Source organism: Pyrus communis, chromosome 16, assembly GCF_041283825.1.
Source record: "Pyrus communis isolate YQ-2024b chromosome 16, ASM4128382v1, whole genome shotgun sequence".
In the NCBI taxonomy this organism is placed as follows: domain Eukaryota; kingdom Viridiplantae; phylum Streptophyta; class Magnoliopsida; order Rosales; family Rosaceae; genus Pyrus; species Pyrus communis.
The window spans coordinates 30,260,211-30,277,467 of NC_142580.1; the positions used below are offsets into that span (position 1 = coordinate 30,260,211).

General features: G+C 39.4%; 1 protein-coding gene across 2 annotated transcripts; it reads left to right on the plus strand.

Moving 5' to 3' along the window:
• Positions 1-934: 934 nt before the first annotated feature.
• LOC137731931 (protein RGF1 INDUCIBLE TRANSCRIPTION FACTOR 1) lies at positions 935-3,694 on the plus strand. 2 transcript variants are annotated; one of them, XM_068471193.2, is made up of 5 exons: positions 935-1,481; positions 1,688-1,853; positions 2,029-2,247; positions 2,401-2,616; positions 2,870-3,694. In XM_068471193.2, exons 2-5 carry the CDS (start codon positions 1,851-1,853, stop codon positions 3,188-3,190), a joined length of 759 nt encoding a protein of 252 aa, XP_068327294.1. In that variant the 5' UTR covers positions 935-1,481; positions 1,688-1,850; the 3' UTR covers positions 3,191-3,694. The 2 variants fall into 2 exon arrangements, with proteins under 2 accessions (XP_068327294.1, XP_068327295.1); XM_068471194.2 differs by having other exon boundaries at positions 1,345-1,497.
• Positions 3,695-17,257: the final 13,563 nt, after the last annotated feature.

The window sequence follows — 17,257 nt, forward strand, 5'->3', positions numbered from 1 at the left end:
TGGTTGGTCGTGTTTCACAATCACAAACGATGTCCCTAGACCCAGATGGTACTAAAGGGACGGGTATTTGGCGATTACCTCATTAGTCTTTTCTTTTCTATGACTTTGGCTTCCAACCGTTCATTTGTATATTTACTTTGTTAAATAAAACAAAGAAAAAATGAGAATCCTAAATTTCATGTCAAATTCCTTAGGGCAGCAGAGGAATATGTAGATAAAGTGTTGTGGCCTATTTATTGACAAGGGAATAGGGGGTGCGGTAAAGAGAGAGAGTGTGGAGAAACTGAGGGATTTCTGTATGTATATGAGATGTTGTTATTCCCCCTACATAATGCCTTTATTTATAGTAGTAAAGAGGAGAGGAATTACTTGTCCACCAAGTAAATACAATCATATAGGAAAAGAATAACTAGTAACCAAATCTATCTAGGATTTATACATTCACATTTTATTATAATATTTGTAACAAATCCTAAATTTTTTAGTTTGGGCTCATGCTTGGAGTGTGTAGGAAACACAAATTGGTATTTTAGGAAGCACAAATAGCCCTTCATTGGAAGAGATTCTTTTATAAAGTCCTAATTGGAGCTCTAAAATAGACTATGTGAACCACTTTTTCCGTCTCATATCTAATGACCATGTTTCTAATAAACTACAAATTTCCATTGTGCTTTGACTACCACAGGAGAAGATTTGGAGTTTGGACCGGGCCGGATACGCACTCTAAGCCGAACACCATGCACTTGTGGCGGCACTAAAATCAAACTTCTCTAAATTACAAAAGATGGCCCACTTTGCCAAAATTTAAACAAGTGGCCCACCCATAGCCAATCAATCAAACGGTCAAGGCACAAACAGGTGGAGTGATCGGGCCCGTAGTAAAGGAGGAATAAGTTGTGATGGATGTATGCTTTCAAGTCCATGGAACGTCGATACATTCGTCTGTAAGGAAATGTGGGCACGTTTCCTTTCCACTGTCCAGCTCCTCCTCTTCCTCCACCTTTTCAGTTTTAACTTTCCTTCTTTTTTTCATATTGTTTATTTTAAGAATAAAAGCAGGATTTTAAACGACCGCCTTATAAATTTGATTAGCAATTAGAATATATAAAGCAACTGGATTGTTTCCCATATTTCGGTGATTTCTATTTTAATTAGACATATATATAAAAAGAATTATTATTAGTAATTCAAAAAATTCATTCTATATTTCAAACTTTTATATTAAAAAAGAAAAATAAACTTATAAAAAATGTAAAACAAAATTTTAGAAATACGAATAACACTTTTCCATATAAATATAAATATAGAAATATATAGTCTAGTTTGGCGTACTTATCTCAGAGCGGTGACCTCGTGTTTTACCCTAGAAGTAGTCCTGGAAGACTTGCAGTGGTACTAGTCCTGCTTTGCTCTCCCTCCTCTCTCTCTACCCACTGCCGATTTCAGAACGCCTGCCTGCCTGCCTGCCTTCAAGTTCTAAGGTCTCATTTCGCTATCGTAATCTTCTCTCTACATATTCTCTCTTAATTGTTTACTTTTTTTCCTTAATTTCACTTTCATATAGTTATAATGGTCGCAATACAATCTCAGAGCTTTTTTTTTTCTTTTTCTTTATTTATTTTTTTTCTGTGTGGTTTTATTTCTGTTTAATTTGTTAGGTTTTCTTTTCTTAATCTGTGTTTTCCAGAAAGATTCAATCTTAATCTCTGGGAAGTGGAAATGGAAGTGGAAGGAGAAGGGTTTAATTAGTTTTGGAAGAAGGAAAAGAAGCTGGACAGATTCGGAGTTGCTATCGACAATCAGCAAGACAAGAAGAAGAAGAAGATAAAGAGCATAAAGACAAGAGAGCCATGGTGCTAATTCAATATCTAATCTCATCATTTATTTAATTAATTACAATCTCAACGCATTGCTCAATTTGCTCGATTCCTAATTGGCCTGTTGGCTTGTTGGTTCGTATGAAATTATATTGCTCAGTTGTATAATTGTCGATTATGATTTGTATGATACTAATTATGAGTGAATCAGGTGAGTTCAATTCTACCGATGGGGCGTATTGGGAGCGAAGAAGACGATGCAATTTGTCCGGCTTGGCTAAAACCAATGCTAAGAGCACACTTCTTCGTCCATTGTGAGATTCACGGCGATTCAAACAAGAGCGAATGCAACATGTTCTGCTTGGATTGCGTGGGGCATGCTATCTGCCCTTACTGTTTGATCCGTCACAAAGATCATCGCGTTGTCCAGGTTCCTTCCTTCTTCATTGCCTTCAATTTCTTGTTAATTTCCCCTTTTTCGTTGTTGTTGATTACCGTTAAGTGTCAAGACTTGATTGGGATTTCATGTGTACAAGGACTAATGTGTGGTTTGGGTGGTTTTGGTTTTGTTTCATGTCCGTAGATAAGACGTTCCTCATACCATGATGTGGTCAGAGTGAATGAGATTCAGAAGTACATAGATATATCGTGCGTGCAGACGTACATCATCAACAGCGCAAAGATTGTGTTTCTGAATGAGAGGCCGCAGCCAAGGCCCGGAAAGGGAGTCACCAACACTTGTGAGATTTGCTGCCGAAGCCTCCTCGACTCCTTTCGGTTCTGCTCTTTGGGTTGCAAGGTATCATTTTCATTTCCTTTCATTTGTATAATTTCATTGTTCAACTTTGGCATTCTTCGTTTTATTGTGTGGTGGTTAATTACTTTGGAATCACATTGGATTAAGGACTAGTTTGCACCCCCTGCTTTCTTCCCTGTTATCTTTTCTCTCCACTGTGGTTATACTCGACTGTGCTACGCATTGGGGTTGAACAATTTCTATGATTTTTGTTTGATTTAAATCCCACTTAATTATTTTGGTTTGCTATTCGAAGCTTGGAGGAATAATGCGCGGTGACCGAGAGCTCACATTTGCAGTGATGAGAACAAAGCACAGCAGGGATGGTTTCTATGGCGGGTCAGAATCAGATGAATCAACAACTCCAAAGAAGATAACGAAGACAATGCATATGTTCAACCGTCTGATGAATGGCAATGCACTTAATTACGAGCGTGGGACTCATGTGGGGGAGAGGACTACCTCAAGTTCGGGTGATGAGGAGGGCACTGCCAATCTTTCTCCATCCACTCCTCCCCTTTACAATCACCGCAATGCCAGAAGACGTAAGGGTATACCTCATCGCGCACCCTTTTGATTAGATTCCCATTCCCACTACTAAGTTAGAGTAGGTAAATATATAGATACATACACATGTTTATATAGTGAATCATCGGCATCGACATACAGGTAGTTTTAATATGAAAGTGGGATAAAATAGAGGGGCACGTATGAAGAATCAAATATAGAAGTATTAGGTGATGGAGAAGTAGCATGGCTTTTAATTATTAGCTCCGGTGGAAGGAACGGAACAGGTCGATGGTCCCGTAATCCATCAGTGTCTCTGTCTGGGATTCTAGTTTGTAAATGAATCAGAAGAAACCGTAGGATATATATACAACAGCTTCTAGCTGCTACCCTCTCTGGCCTGTACAGAAATATTGTGGGTTCCTTTCTAGTTACTGGAAAAACAAAATAATGGTCGAGTTTGAGTGGCAATATATGTGTGTGAATGTATGTATGACATGTACAGTAACAGAAGACATTTTGTGCATATAGATGGTGTTTTTATGTGAAAACAAAAACACGTTGTTCTGTTGAATGTTTGATTGTGTTTGGTGTGCTTGGTAAGAAATTAGAGAGAAATATTAACATCTGTCATGGCACTATGTTGAGATATTTAATTAAATTCGTAGAGGATTAATGGTGAAACTGGAATTTGAGGGCAAGTGCGAATGTGTCGAAAGAGTATGGCACCTCAGATATATATTACTGACTAGTTTTAGCTCGGAAAAAATAAAAAGTATTTCTAGGGTTACAATTCGATATTCCTTGAGAAACAGTCATGTTTTAGCCGAACGAATTTGTCTTGCCTTTGGTGTCGACATTCTAAAGATGGTAGTATTTTGTAGATTCGAGATTCACTTGAGATTAGCACATGTATGGGGTGATTAGATGGTCACTAGATTAAGATGCTCTCCCTCAAGTGCCCACACAGGAGATACGATAGTGCGTCGTTTGAAAAATTAAAATTAAAGAGGTTTGATTAAATTAATTAGCAATGTAGAATTTTAATGGTTGTCGATGGACACAAAAATGAGAAAGACAATGCCTGGTAGGCACCTAAAATGGAAACGAATTAGGTTAATTGAGATGATAAAGACGGTGTTTTGGATATTTGGAAGACGACGAGAGGGAAGTTGCTAATGCTATTGGTGTATCATGGAAAACAAAAGAAAAGGAAAAGCTTGGCTGACACGTAAACCCCGCACCACCATAACCACCATCACGACAAGGACGGCAAGATGTCAGGTACACACACAAGTAACTCTTTTCTAGTTTTCTTCTCTTCTCTCCTCTCCTCTCCTCTTCTGATGCGCGCTCTCTCTCTCTCTCTCTCTCTCTCTCTCTCTCACTGATGGAATAATTAATATTAGAATCATATATATGGAAAAATGAATAGGAAGAATGTAGAAACAAGTGGATTAATGAGAGCCGTGAGGAATCTGACCTCTCTCTCATCCATTCGTTTCTTGGGCCTTCCGTTCCATCCCTGCCCTTTTTATCGCTTATCAATAAATTCCACTAATTATTTATTCGCTTCTTAATTTAATTTTTGGTTATTTTTAAAATTAGTAAAAGGAAAGACAAATACGTGTGAGATGGTGGGAGCTGAGGAGAAGAGATGGAGATGAGATGAGTGATGAGTGATGAGTGAAGGCTGCTGCGGCGGCTGCTCTTGTGTCGTCACTTGTCTTGGTGCTCAATAACTGCCACGTTTGATTCATCTCTGCTGCTGGGTGGACACGTAGCACTCTTTGGAGGGAAGGGCCAGATGTGGGTGATTGATTCCGATTGATGGTGGATGCCTGCAGCAGCAGCAGCACTGATACAGTGAGAGTTGAGATAGTGGCCTCAATAACTGCCACGTTTGATTCATCTCTGCTGCTGGGTGGACACGTAGCACTCTTTGGAGGGAAGGGCCAGATGTGGGTGATTGATTCCGATTGATGGTGGATGCCTGCAGCAGCAGCAGCACTGATACAGTGAGAGTTGAGATAGTGGCCTTTATCTCTGTGCGGATAATTCTTACATTTTTTTAATATTCAAACTTTCTTCTGTTTTTATTTCTGGTCCGAAACTTCTCTTCAATTATCTAAAACACTCAAACTTAATTTGCGGCACCTGTCTTCTCAAACTCCATTTTCTTCCATATTCCCTATCTTATATGTCAAGTCATCGTATGCAGAGGTAGCCGTATGAACCCCTTAGCTCACAAATTGGGCCCAACTAAAGATCCAAATTTGGCCTAATTCTCGTTTTTTTTTTTTATTACTCTACCCAGATTCCTTTGGCCCATTATATCTCACCAATAATTCCAGCGGCCCAGCGTCGGCCTTTTTTTTTTTTTTTTTTTTTTTTTTAAATTTTTAAATCAATTAATTCCCACCCACATTCAAAAGAAAGAAATTTTATTTGAAATCGTATCTCGCTTTACACATAACTTACTCTCTACACCCATCTTATGTTTAATTAAGCTACCAATTTACCTTTACACCTATTTTAAACAATAAAACCTAAAAACACCTAATGTACTGTAGCTAAACTCCGGCAATTGGTGCCTACATGGTGGAACGGATTACCGACGATCCGTCCTTCTCCACACTCATTTCACAGCCACCATTTGAGTTCACAAAACCCACATGTAATTGAAGCAGCAAGGGATTAGATTTTAGATGCGATTAGGTTTGGTCATAAGGCATTGCTCAGTTATAGTGAGAGATCAAGTAGTTCAGGATAAAAGTCGGTGTTGCATTGTATCCAGCCGTTATTTCAAATTAAAACTATAAAAAATAAAAAATATGTTAAAAAATAAAAAATAAAAATATGTTCTCTCCGGCATGGTTGTAAAAGGTGCGAGGTGCTAGTCGGGCTGCTGGGTGGGTGACACACCTCGACCGAGATCAGGGCATGCTGGCCGTCACGTGGAAGTGACGTAACTATGTGCACAGTGCGGAAGCTAATAAATAATAATAAAAGTACGAATAAATACAAACCTAGCTATACACAAAGTAATAACATACATGTGCAAGCGTAAGTGTGAGAAACAAAGTTTAGAGCACGAAAGACCTAGTGCAGTCCGGAAGAAACAACCCTAAATAAACACACCCAAAGGTCCTACACTGGTGATAATCTGTCAGATATGCCGGGAAATCCTCTGGGGAGCCACCAAAAGTGCTAGCCAACTAGAACCTGGAGGGGCGCAAAACAGAAAGTGTGAGTGGGCAAAAACAAAGCTTTTCAAAAATCATTTCATAAACAAAGTTCTAACCCCTAGCCGTAAAACCTGTATACTTCCCAGAAAAATAGAATATATACATATATATAAATCATGCTCAGGAAAATGCCATGCCAAATGCCTCGAAATAAAATGCAAGTACTCAGGTAATGCCAAACAATGCCATGTAATCTGTCAGCCGGAGTCACTTAACGTGACCTGTACGGCTGAATCTCTCAAATCCCCAACTCACTAACTATACCTGCACACGCGTTGGAACCACCTAAAGTGGTTTGTACGACAGGACTGGGTGTATAATAAGTACACTCAAGTGCTACAATCACGTGAAGACTGGGCGAATAATCGCGGGTCACCTACGAGTCGGAACCACCTAAAGTGGTCTGTACAATAGGACTATGCACCTAACTTGGATCCAAGATGAGCGTGTGGTGCGGGAGGTGAACATCATGTGAAGGACTGTGCCCAACTCTGGGCGAAAGCACTAACACCGGGGGTGCAGGTTATGAGCTCTCTATGCATCTCAAATCATTACTGGACATAAACATAAACCATAACTTACCTGGCTACCTGTGTGTCTGCAGCACCAACACACAAATACATATGCAACTAATAATGCATAATTAAATGGGCAAACATAATGCATGGCATATAAACGTATAAACGTTTCATTTTACTTTCTGGGAAAAACATAAGTATATGGGTATATACAGAAAACCAAAAGCCCACTCACTGGTATGTAGAAGGGTCGTAACCCCCTTGCCTCGAGTGACCGCACTCGTCCTCGGGATAGGTCTCACCTATATGCGAAATAACTATAAAAACGTTAATTTTAAAGCACATAACCAACATTACGAAATAACTTCTCGTACAATGCTCAAATGGGGTGTATGAATACACCAACGTGATCTACTCAACCTCACGAATATCCCTATATTTTTAAAATAATTTTCCGACGTCGCACATGCCCCCACGCGCCGCCCACGCATAGGCACGTGCCTGGCACACTAACGGCGTCAGTTAACGCCGTCAGGAATATTTCGTTAAATCTAACTGATTCCGTTAACGCCGTTAGGAATATTCCGTCCAAATTGACGAAATATTCCGTCATCTTCTCCGGCCAAACTCCGGCGCCAGAAAATCGGGAAATTTTCTAAACTTGATATCTTCTTCATTTTTCATCCAAATTTCACAAAATTGGTATCAAAATGAAGCTTACAACAAGAGGAACAAATCCATCCCACTTTCAAGCACTAAAACCCACGGAATCTCGCTGGGAAAACACCACCAACTCCGACCAAACCTGCAACTCACGATCCCAGCGTCCAAAACCTTCAAACGAACCACCCCGAGCCTCCTAAGAACCTCACCAAGCTTCCTACAAGTTTGAAATTCCCAAAAACACAAGAATTAACGTGTGCATGAACAGTGACCAAAATCGGGGATCCCGAGTTCGACGTGAAAACGAAGGTATCCTTACCTGAAATGGGTATGGTTGAACTCCTAAGAATCTCACGAGCACAAGTGTGTAATTTGTTTCCTCGATCTACCACGATTTCGACTTATTTTGGTGTTGTCCGTACATATGGAGAAGAAGATAGGAAAGGGAGAGAGAGAGAGGGTCTCGGGACAGATAGGGTCAACAGTAGAGGGGGATGAGGATGATGATGGATGTGTGGCTGGGATGCAACCAACCAAGAACCCAAAACAACCACACAAACAACAATTATCCATTAGGGGCAAAACCATTATTTCACCCCTACGGTACGAAAAGTCCGGGACGGGCTGTCACAGTGGGACCTAGGCACCTAGATGGATTAGGCATATTTGAGTAAATTTACTATTTATCATATAAATAAATATCTTTTTACACCTAAAAAAAACTATACTTATATATATTAAAAAATATGAATATTGTTATAAACTTCTTGTTTAAGTGTGATGATGTAAATTCTAGATTAGATTTGATTATAGTTATTCTTTCCTATATGGACTTGTAGTCCTTGGAGGAGAAGGATTTCTTTTCTCTCTTATTACTATAAATAAAGGCATTGCGTAGGGTGAATAACACACAGCCTCTACACAATTCTACAAACACATCTCTCTATATTTTCTCTATGTGCCACCGACCCCCCTTCCCTTGTCAGTTAAATATAGGCCACAACACGTTATCAGCATGCTCCTACTACTGCGCTTAGAAATTTGACGTGGAAGCTTTCTGCATCAAACCAGTTCATCCACAATTAGGTTCTTCCAAAAAAATAATTTTTATCTCGATATTTTTGCAGCCCTGATAGCATGAACATTCACCATAATGCATGACCCAACTTTACGTTTTTCGAATTTTAGATTCTACATAAATTGTGTTTGCATTATATCCATAATTGTTGAATTATGTGAATTTGATATTGCCATGAATTGCATCAAATATATGTTCATTCATTAAAATTATTTGATATGCATTGAATTATAATCTGAAGAAAAAAAAATTGAAATTTTTTAGGGTTTGTCAAAATCAAACCCGAGCTCACACGTGCCTATTGAGTCGCAATGCACCAGAGCCCAACCCATGCTCCATCTGAGACAACGCCGTTTTGGCATCAAACCCACGACCCATCACCGTCTGCAGTCTGCCACGGTCTCATCGTCGTCTTTCTGGGACATCACGACTTGCGATCGTGTTTTGGGACCAAACCATCATCAGCAATGATGGGTTACCGATCACCATCGATGAATTTTTCGAAGGATTCTTCGAATCCTCAAGGTTTCTCAAACCCCTCGACATCGAAACTTAGGTTTCCGTCCAAATTTTGGGATCTAATCAATCCCCCGTGCATTGTCATGTCATGACCAAACCGAGGGAAGTCGCCTGAAGCGACGTTAGAGTGTTTTTTGATTTGAATCCAACACCCAGCGTTGCTATGATGTCCTGGGTTTTCCAGACCTGAGCCTTAGTGGGCCTTAGACCTTCGGGCCTGCATCACACAACACCCTTTTTCGGCTTGTTGTTTGCTTTTACTGCTGCGGCCCATATCTAATAAGCCTATTGGGCTTATTTGGACTCCTGGCCCGCATAACACCAGCCCAAGTCAGTCTTCTGGTGTCCCCCTATGTCTGCGTTGCACCAAATCCTAGCCTATGCACTGGTGTATCCGCGTACGCATCACACCAGATCAAAGCCCTTCACAGGCTTTTGTTTTTGGGCTTGCGCTTATAGCCCATTCATTTTGTGATGCTGGACCTGCCTGGATGTTAGGCCCGAACCTATTCTAGCCCATTTTTGGGCCTGGACGCACAGTTTCAATTTGCTTAGCCTACATGTGGGCTTTGGCCCATGTTTTTGGGCCTCGAGCTTAATTGTTTAATTTTTTTTAGACAATTTGGGTTTTATGATTTTTGACCCACACTTTAAATTTGGCCCGAAGTCCAAATAATTAATTTAATTATAATTATAGACCTAAAGTTCTATTTGCATATTTTCTTGTTGCATATTTTTTTGTGTGTGTATATATATATTTTTTTTTATTTTTTTATTTTATTTTATTTTTTTGGCGTTTGTCTGCAGGAACATATGAACTTGAAGTTCATAATTATTTCGAAACTTGAAGTTTCTAGAAACAAGCCTTGTTTGAAAACTTGAAGTTTTCCTTAAAACCATCACCCATGAAAACCCAAAGTTTTTTCATGCAAATTTAGACCAATACATGTCTATTAGAACCTGAATGCTCTACTCCTATGTGAATGGATTGATTTTTCTCCATTACACTAACCATATCTTGTCCATTTATTTTGTGATAGGAACACGTCGAATTTGAACAAATTCGACTTTACCGCTTTGGAGGTCTCTGGAAGGAACTACCTCAAGTGGGTCGAAGATGTGAACCTCCATTGCAAAGAATTTGTATCTCCCCATTGAAGATGAGATGGAAAGCCCGGTTAGCGAAGACATATTCATGACACACTACAAATTGAGTACATTGCTAAGGAGGATCCACGAGCACTATGCGTCGCTTTGATCACCAAAAGGACATCTTCTTGCCTAAAGCAAGACATCACTGGAAGCATTTGCACTTCCAAGACTTTAAGTCTGTGAATGAGTATAATTTTGAAGTTTATCGAATTCGATCACTTCTCAAGTTCTGTAACGAGACCTTGATTGAAGAAGACCTATTCGACCTTCTCTGCCACTAATATTGTCCTGCAACGACAATATAGGGCTCAGAAGTTCACTAAGTTTTCGAATTTGATCTGTGTTTTACTTCTCCCTGAAAAGAAAAATCAGCTGTTGATGAAAAATCATCAAGCTCGAACTACTGGGGCGACTATTATGCCTGAACCACATAATAGCACAAACAAATGCCCAAAACGCCAAAATAGGTGTGGTAGACGAGGCTAGAAGCCACCCCGTCAAGGTCAACAAAGCCAAGGCCCATCTAAGGGAGGAAACAAAGCTCAAAAGCACCAGCCTTGCTCCCAAGGCCCCAAACTTCAGGAATAAGGGTAAAGCACCTGAAATAATGGATGCGGACATGTGTTATCGCTGTGGTTCAAACGACCATTGGTCCCGTGTTTGCCGAGCTCCCCAGAAGGTTATAGCTGAATATCATTCTTGTCGTAAGATGTTTGAATCAAACATTATGCAAGTGGATGAACTGGAGAGTACCAAGATGGAGGTTTCTAACTTTCAAGAGGCTGTTACCCCTATAGAAGATTAAAATCTTAGACATAAACTATTTTTCAAGTTGAAGTTTAGACAATGGGGCCGAATTCCACATAGTGGCCGAAACCCCCTATGTTTTTGGTTAAATTTTGAACAATTTTCCTTTATGTTTGGATTATTTGTTGGTGATTTGTTTTTGGATATTAAGTTTTTAATTATTAGAATCCTTGAATATTTAAATTATTTTGAATGGATATTTATTTTTAAGAACTTTTATGCATGTGACCGATTCAAATTAATTTTCATTCTAGGTATGACTAGTGGGGAAGTTAGTTGTCTTGCAAATAGTGCAACCACGCACACTGTTTTGCATTAACGCATTTATTTCACTAACTTTATACCTAAGAATGCACCTCTGACAACCTTCTCAGGCCCATCCAACTTGATCGAAGGATATGAAAACACACATATAATGTTGTCCAATGGTATAATTTTGACCATTGATGAGGCACTTTATTCTCCGCGTTCCGGAAGAACGTTGTTGAGTTTCAAGGACATTAGAGATAATAATTACCAAGTTGAAACCTATGTAGAAAACGGAGTTGAATTTCTGTGCATAACTTCCTACGAATATGGCCAAAATCGTATTCTAGAGAAGATGGAGCGTATCCCGAGTGGTTTGCATACCACGACCATACGCCCTATAGAAAGCCACTATGTGGCCGACCTTACCCTTGGGACTGCACATGAAATTACACTTTGGCGTGATCGTTTGGGACACCTTGGACGAACAACGATACGCCGTATCTTCAAATCATCACACGAGCATCCACTAACTTGAAATTTAGGTTCGATTCAAGGAATCGCATGTCAAACCTACTCCATGGAAAAGCTTATTGTTAAGCCTTCTTATGACAAGATTCATTCGAATCCTCCTATTTTTTTACAAAGGATTCAAGGGGACATTTGTGGACCGATTCGCCCTTCATGAGACCATGTAGGTATTCAAGGAGACATTTGTGGACCATTTAAATCATCCTATTTTTCACCAAGGAACGCTACATTCTCCAAACTATTGGCTCAGGTTATCAAGCCAGGGCTCACCACCCAGATTATCCGATCAAATCTATTCTATTGGATAATGTTGGAGAATTCATATCTAAAACTTTTGATGACTATTGCATGTCGGTTGGGTTTGAAGTTGAACATCTTGTACCCCATGTTCACACCTAGAACGGCCTGGCAAAGACATTCATTAAATGCTTACAAATGATTGCTTGATCGTTGGTTATACGTACCAAGCTCCCGATCGCTGCTTGGGGCCATGCAATATTGCACGTAGCCATGTTGGTCCGCTTGAGGCCTGTTGCGACCCAACCATATAGCACCCTTTAGTTGGTTACTAGATATGAGCCTAACATATTGCATCAACGCGTTTTTGGTTGTGCGATCTATGTGTCGATTTCACCGCCCTTACGTACAAAAATAGGGCCTTAACGAAGGATGGGAATCTATGTCGGATATGATTCTCTTTCAATTATTTGTTACTCAGAACCTTTGACAGACGATCTATTTACCGCTTATTTCACGAATTGTCACTTCTATGAGACAGTTTTCCCGTCATTAGGGAGAGATAAGAATGTCAACATTCTTGATGAACGACAAGAATTATCTTGGATGATCCCTACACCGCTTAGTCTGAAACTAAAGTGCTGCGCACATTAGATCTTCAGAGCATAACTCAGAGCATGCCAGATACATTCACCGATCTAGCGTGAGTGACAAGATCACATATTCCAGCTGCAAATGTGCCTGCAAAGATGGATGTACCAAATATACGATGGACTTCTTTCCTGGAGGCCTAGGACGCCACTTTGGCTGATCTACGTACATTAGCGGCTAGCCAATCTTCTACCTTACACACAAGCATGGCAGACCACTTGGTTGAAAGGATTCATACCCCTGGAAGAGGAAACCCACGACAAGGCACCTGAAGAGCCTACCATGAATCCGATTGTCGCTTACTCATTATATCCAACTCATGAGGAAATTCTAGATTACGGAAGCGTCTTTGAAGGGATAAATCCACCTCTTGAGAGTTGTGAAATTTCGGTTTATTATGCTAGCTTAGATGATGCTTGGTGTAGAAATGGGATGATCGTTGACGATGCATTAGCATATGCAATAGCTACTAAAATCATGTTGAGTGATGACATTGAACCCTGTTCCGTTGATGAATGTTGACGTAGAACCGATTAGTCATACTAGAAACAAGCAATCCAAGGCGAACTTGATTCACTTGCGAAACGTAAGGTGTTTGGACCTATAGCTCATACTCTTCCACATATAAAGCCTGTTGGCTACAAATGGGTTTCGTTCGGAAAAGTAATGAGAAGATCGAAATTGTACGTTACAAAGCTCGTCTTGTTGCACAAGGCTTCATAGTGGGGTGAGTGGACATCTTCTAGGTCTTTATTGGAGAACATCAAGATGTTGGAGTCGATGGTTAGCGATTTTTTAATTGAAGCTACCATTCTAGGTTTCTTGCATGGCAATTTTCTTTCTTTCCATGTGTTTTCCAAATATTCTTGTTCGCCATAGATGCAATTTACTCTGGGGAGTGTCTCTTTCCCCAAATATTGAATATGATGAAGATCTCAAAGTCCTCTTAACTTTCTGTAATGCCTTTCAGGGGTAGATCGTTGTGATGACGCTTCAGGGCTCAGATCAATAGTTTCTGTAAAGTTCTGGGTGGGCGTTGCTTGGGTTGATGCCTCTTTGAAGTGAGGGACAGCGTTTTCCAAATCTTTCACTTGCGCTTTTATGTCAGCAAGCCTTGCGGGTTCTTTGGCTAGCAGGCTTCGTTTGGACGACCTATAGGGATAGACAAATCTCCATAATGTCCTTCTATATCTTGTCTATGGCAGTAGCCCCGTCGATCTCAGGGTTGGCACCGTGTGTAAAGATGCGGGGTTCGTAATAAGACAATTTGGAGGGAAATCTTCATAAGGTTGAGTGATTTGGTCGAGAGGAAATGAGTTCAACTCTCAATGAAAGCACTAATTGTTGGAACAAAATTTTCACACTGTCATAAATCGTGAAGTCACAACTCGAGCAACCTGCAAAATAAAGAACAATCATAAGTAAGCCTAAGACTAGAGGAGGGTGTGCAAGCCAAAATCTCTCCAACGATTATGTTAGTAAGCAATTTTAGACTTAAGTAGTGGGCAAGAGAATTAGAGTATAGAGATTGCGTTACTGGAGATAAACTCTAGATGAGTGAATTTATATTGTTGAGAGATAAAGACATTTTCATAATAGAATCCTCGTTCTAAGCCGAAAGAATCCTAGAGGATATCTAGAAGTAGATATTGCACTTTCTTAGAAGTTGTGATTACTTGCGGCGCACACCAATTCCTAGATTGTAGGAATTTCAAGACTTATGAATAATCTGATTTAGTCCATATCCGGATCAGATCTCACGCCTTGTGGAAAAAGCATGTTCATTCTACCAAAGTCGCTCGGACTTTGATAATTACCCCTAAATAGGGTGATGGTGGCACCACTGCTTCGTCTAATCCAGCTCCGCTTAGAGTTGTTAAGTCATTGACAAGACTTCTAAGGTAATGATATTCTGATCAACCTTAATTTGGCCTTGGAAAATTGTGGTCCCATAATATTTTGTCGAACCTTGATTAATGGTTTTTGCTGAGAAAATGGAGTACAATATACTTCGACCTCCTTAGTAAAATGCTTGATTTGTGCCTTCAACTCTCACACTAAAGCAAAAGCTTAATCCTTCTCTCAGAATCCTCAATTTTGATTTCCACTACTAGGACCACCACTTTCTTTCCTTTAGAAATCTCAGTAATGATTAAGGGAACTTGTTCCATAGAATCCACTTCCATTCTTTGTCTAGCCTGCCAAACTTAAGTCGTATCCTATTGGGCATTTGCGGCCTCGACACGATACCGAGCCTTAACTCATTTGCACTGACGTCGATGTTTATGAGATTTCGACATTACAGTATACACGCCAGCTAGAAAATCATAACTATACCATCAATTCTCATGTGGCTTTGGTGGCTTAAATGTTCTTGGCGTTGGCAATGTGCTTGAGCTACCAATGTTGAAGTCGAAATATTCTTCGTCGTAGAACGACTTGTCGAAGTCAAGTGAATTGGTGGCTTCTGACTATCCATTCGTGGACCAAGCCTATCAAACAGCCTTGTTTAATTTTGCTTTGAAGTCTGGGTGGTCGGTTGAGATGCATAAAACTTTGAACCAACCTTTTTGGGGTCTGATGGAGGACTTTGATTTCAATTGTTTGACCAAACAATCCAATTTCGGCTCATGGATCGTGACTTCAAATTTACACCTGATCTTCTGTTAACAGAATTACATATCGCGTGATGTGCAGGGACCAGATGATGTCATAGAGGATCCTGCTAAGCAAGATCTATCTTTAATCTCAACATCTTATTCTACTTACGTATGTAAGCATTGACTATGTTGACAGTGGTTGCTGGGAAATGATCGGTGCCAACCAATATGTGTGCCTTCTCAAAAAACTTAAGCTTGCCTTTATCGATCCAATCCTTGATAGCATTGCAAAACATAATGCAATTGCTAGTTGCATGCTTGTTAGAATTGTAGAATGTGCAAGAAACCTTTCCCTTTAAGAATTCGGCCTTAGGTATAACATCACTTGGCCGAAGCATAATTATCTTAGTCTCAAGAAGTTGGCTGATGCGTGATTTATACGCACACAAATTAAACCCTCTTTTTGTCAAATTGTAGTATATGTATAAGTAGGGATCGTTCTGGACCGGGGATTAGGAGGGATTGCAAATCACTTGGATACTGACTCAAAAACGTAAAAACACAAGATAAAATACTATACTAGACTCAAATATTGCAAAACTAAACTTTAAAACACTAAAACAAACCAAAAGACTCAAACAGTACCCAAAGCACTCGAAACTGCCTTAAAAACACTTTCTGGGCAGTTTTGAGCACCTTGAGTACTTTGGACGAATTTGGGAAACAAAATGAATCAAAACACTTATAAACACAAACTAAATGTAATTCTAACTAATCTAACACTTTAAAATAAATGGGGGATTGGTTTTGACGAATTTAAAACTAAAACAGAAACTTGGAATTAAAACGGGATTCTAAAAACGAAATTAATGAAATAAAATGATGAGAAACTAGTTAGAGGGTTCCTTATCCACACATGAACATATGCATATAATTTGATTCCCAGTTATGACTTCAACAACGATGAATGACAATGCTCCAAGTTAATTAGGTCCGCTTAAACTAACTTTCAGATTTCCCTAGATTCATTGGATTGAATGGAATACGCATTACAACCAAATTATTCCTAATCAAAGTCCCTAACTATGGAATACGCATGATAGAGACATTCAACAAAGATCATTAAGTTCAACGGAAATCATAAACATCGACTAGGCATTCATAACTATGGAATACGCATGTTAATCCAGCCTAGGGTTTACTAAACACAATCGTGACTAGCGATTTTTACTACTCATGAATATAAGTTCATAACGATTAGGTGAAATTCCCTTATATCCTAGCATCAAGTTTAGGCATGCAAATTAAGTGTCGACCCTCAACCCACATACATAAACAAGTTCTTAATCAAAACAGAAAAGTAAACCACATCTAAAGTTCATGAATTCATAACTGGAGTAAATCAAATCATAACCAACATATGTCCATGGCTTCAAATTCGCCTCTAACTAAAAAGAAATTAGTTCCACATGTTTAACATAATTGAACAACAAGTTAAATTAAACATGAAAACAGAAACAAGAAAAGAAAGAACAAATTGATGGAATTGAATGGATGGAAAGTTAGCTACGGGGTTCATCTCCACATATGTTATACTTGCATAATAAAACGATTTCCAATTGCATTTCAATAAACCATTAATTCTCAATGCTCCAAGTTAATTAGATCCGCTTAAATTAACTTTCAAATCTTCCTAACGTTATTGAATTGGATGATTGCATACGACAACCCAAAACATTCCCCACAAGTCCCCTACATGATTGCATAATAGAGATACAAGCAAGAATCATTACGCTCTATGAAAATTATAAGTGTTGACGAGGCATTCGTTACTATGGAATACGCATGAAACTTATGCCAAGAATTCGTTTAACGCGATTGTTTATA

What these genes read in the sequence shown, in the direction of transcription:
- LOC137731931 (XM_068471193.2), top strand. An exon ending in AAGATCATCGCGTTGTCCAG is followed by an intron (nt 2,248 to 2,400) that starts GTTCCTTCCTTC and finishes TCATGTCCGTAG; the next exon opens with ATAAGACGTTCCTCATACCA. An exon ending in TCTGCTCTTTGGGTTGCAAG is followed by an intron (nt 2,617 to 2,869) that starts GTATCATTTTCA and finishes TGCTATTCGAAG; the next exon opens with CTTGGAGGAATAATGCGCGG.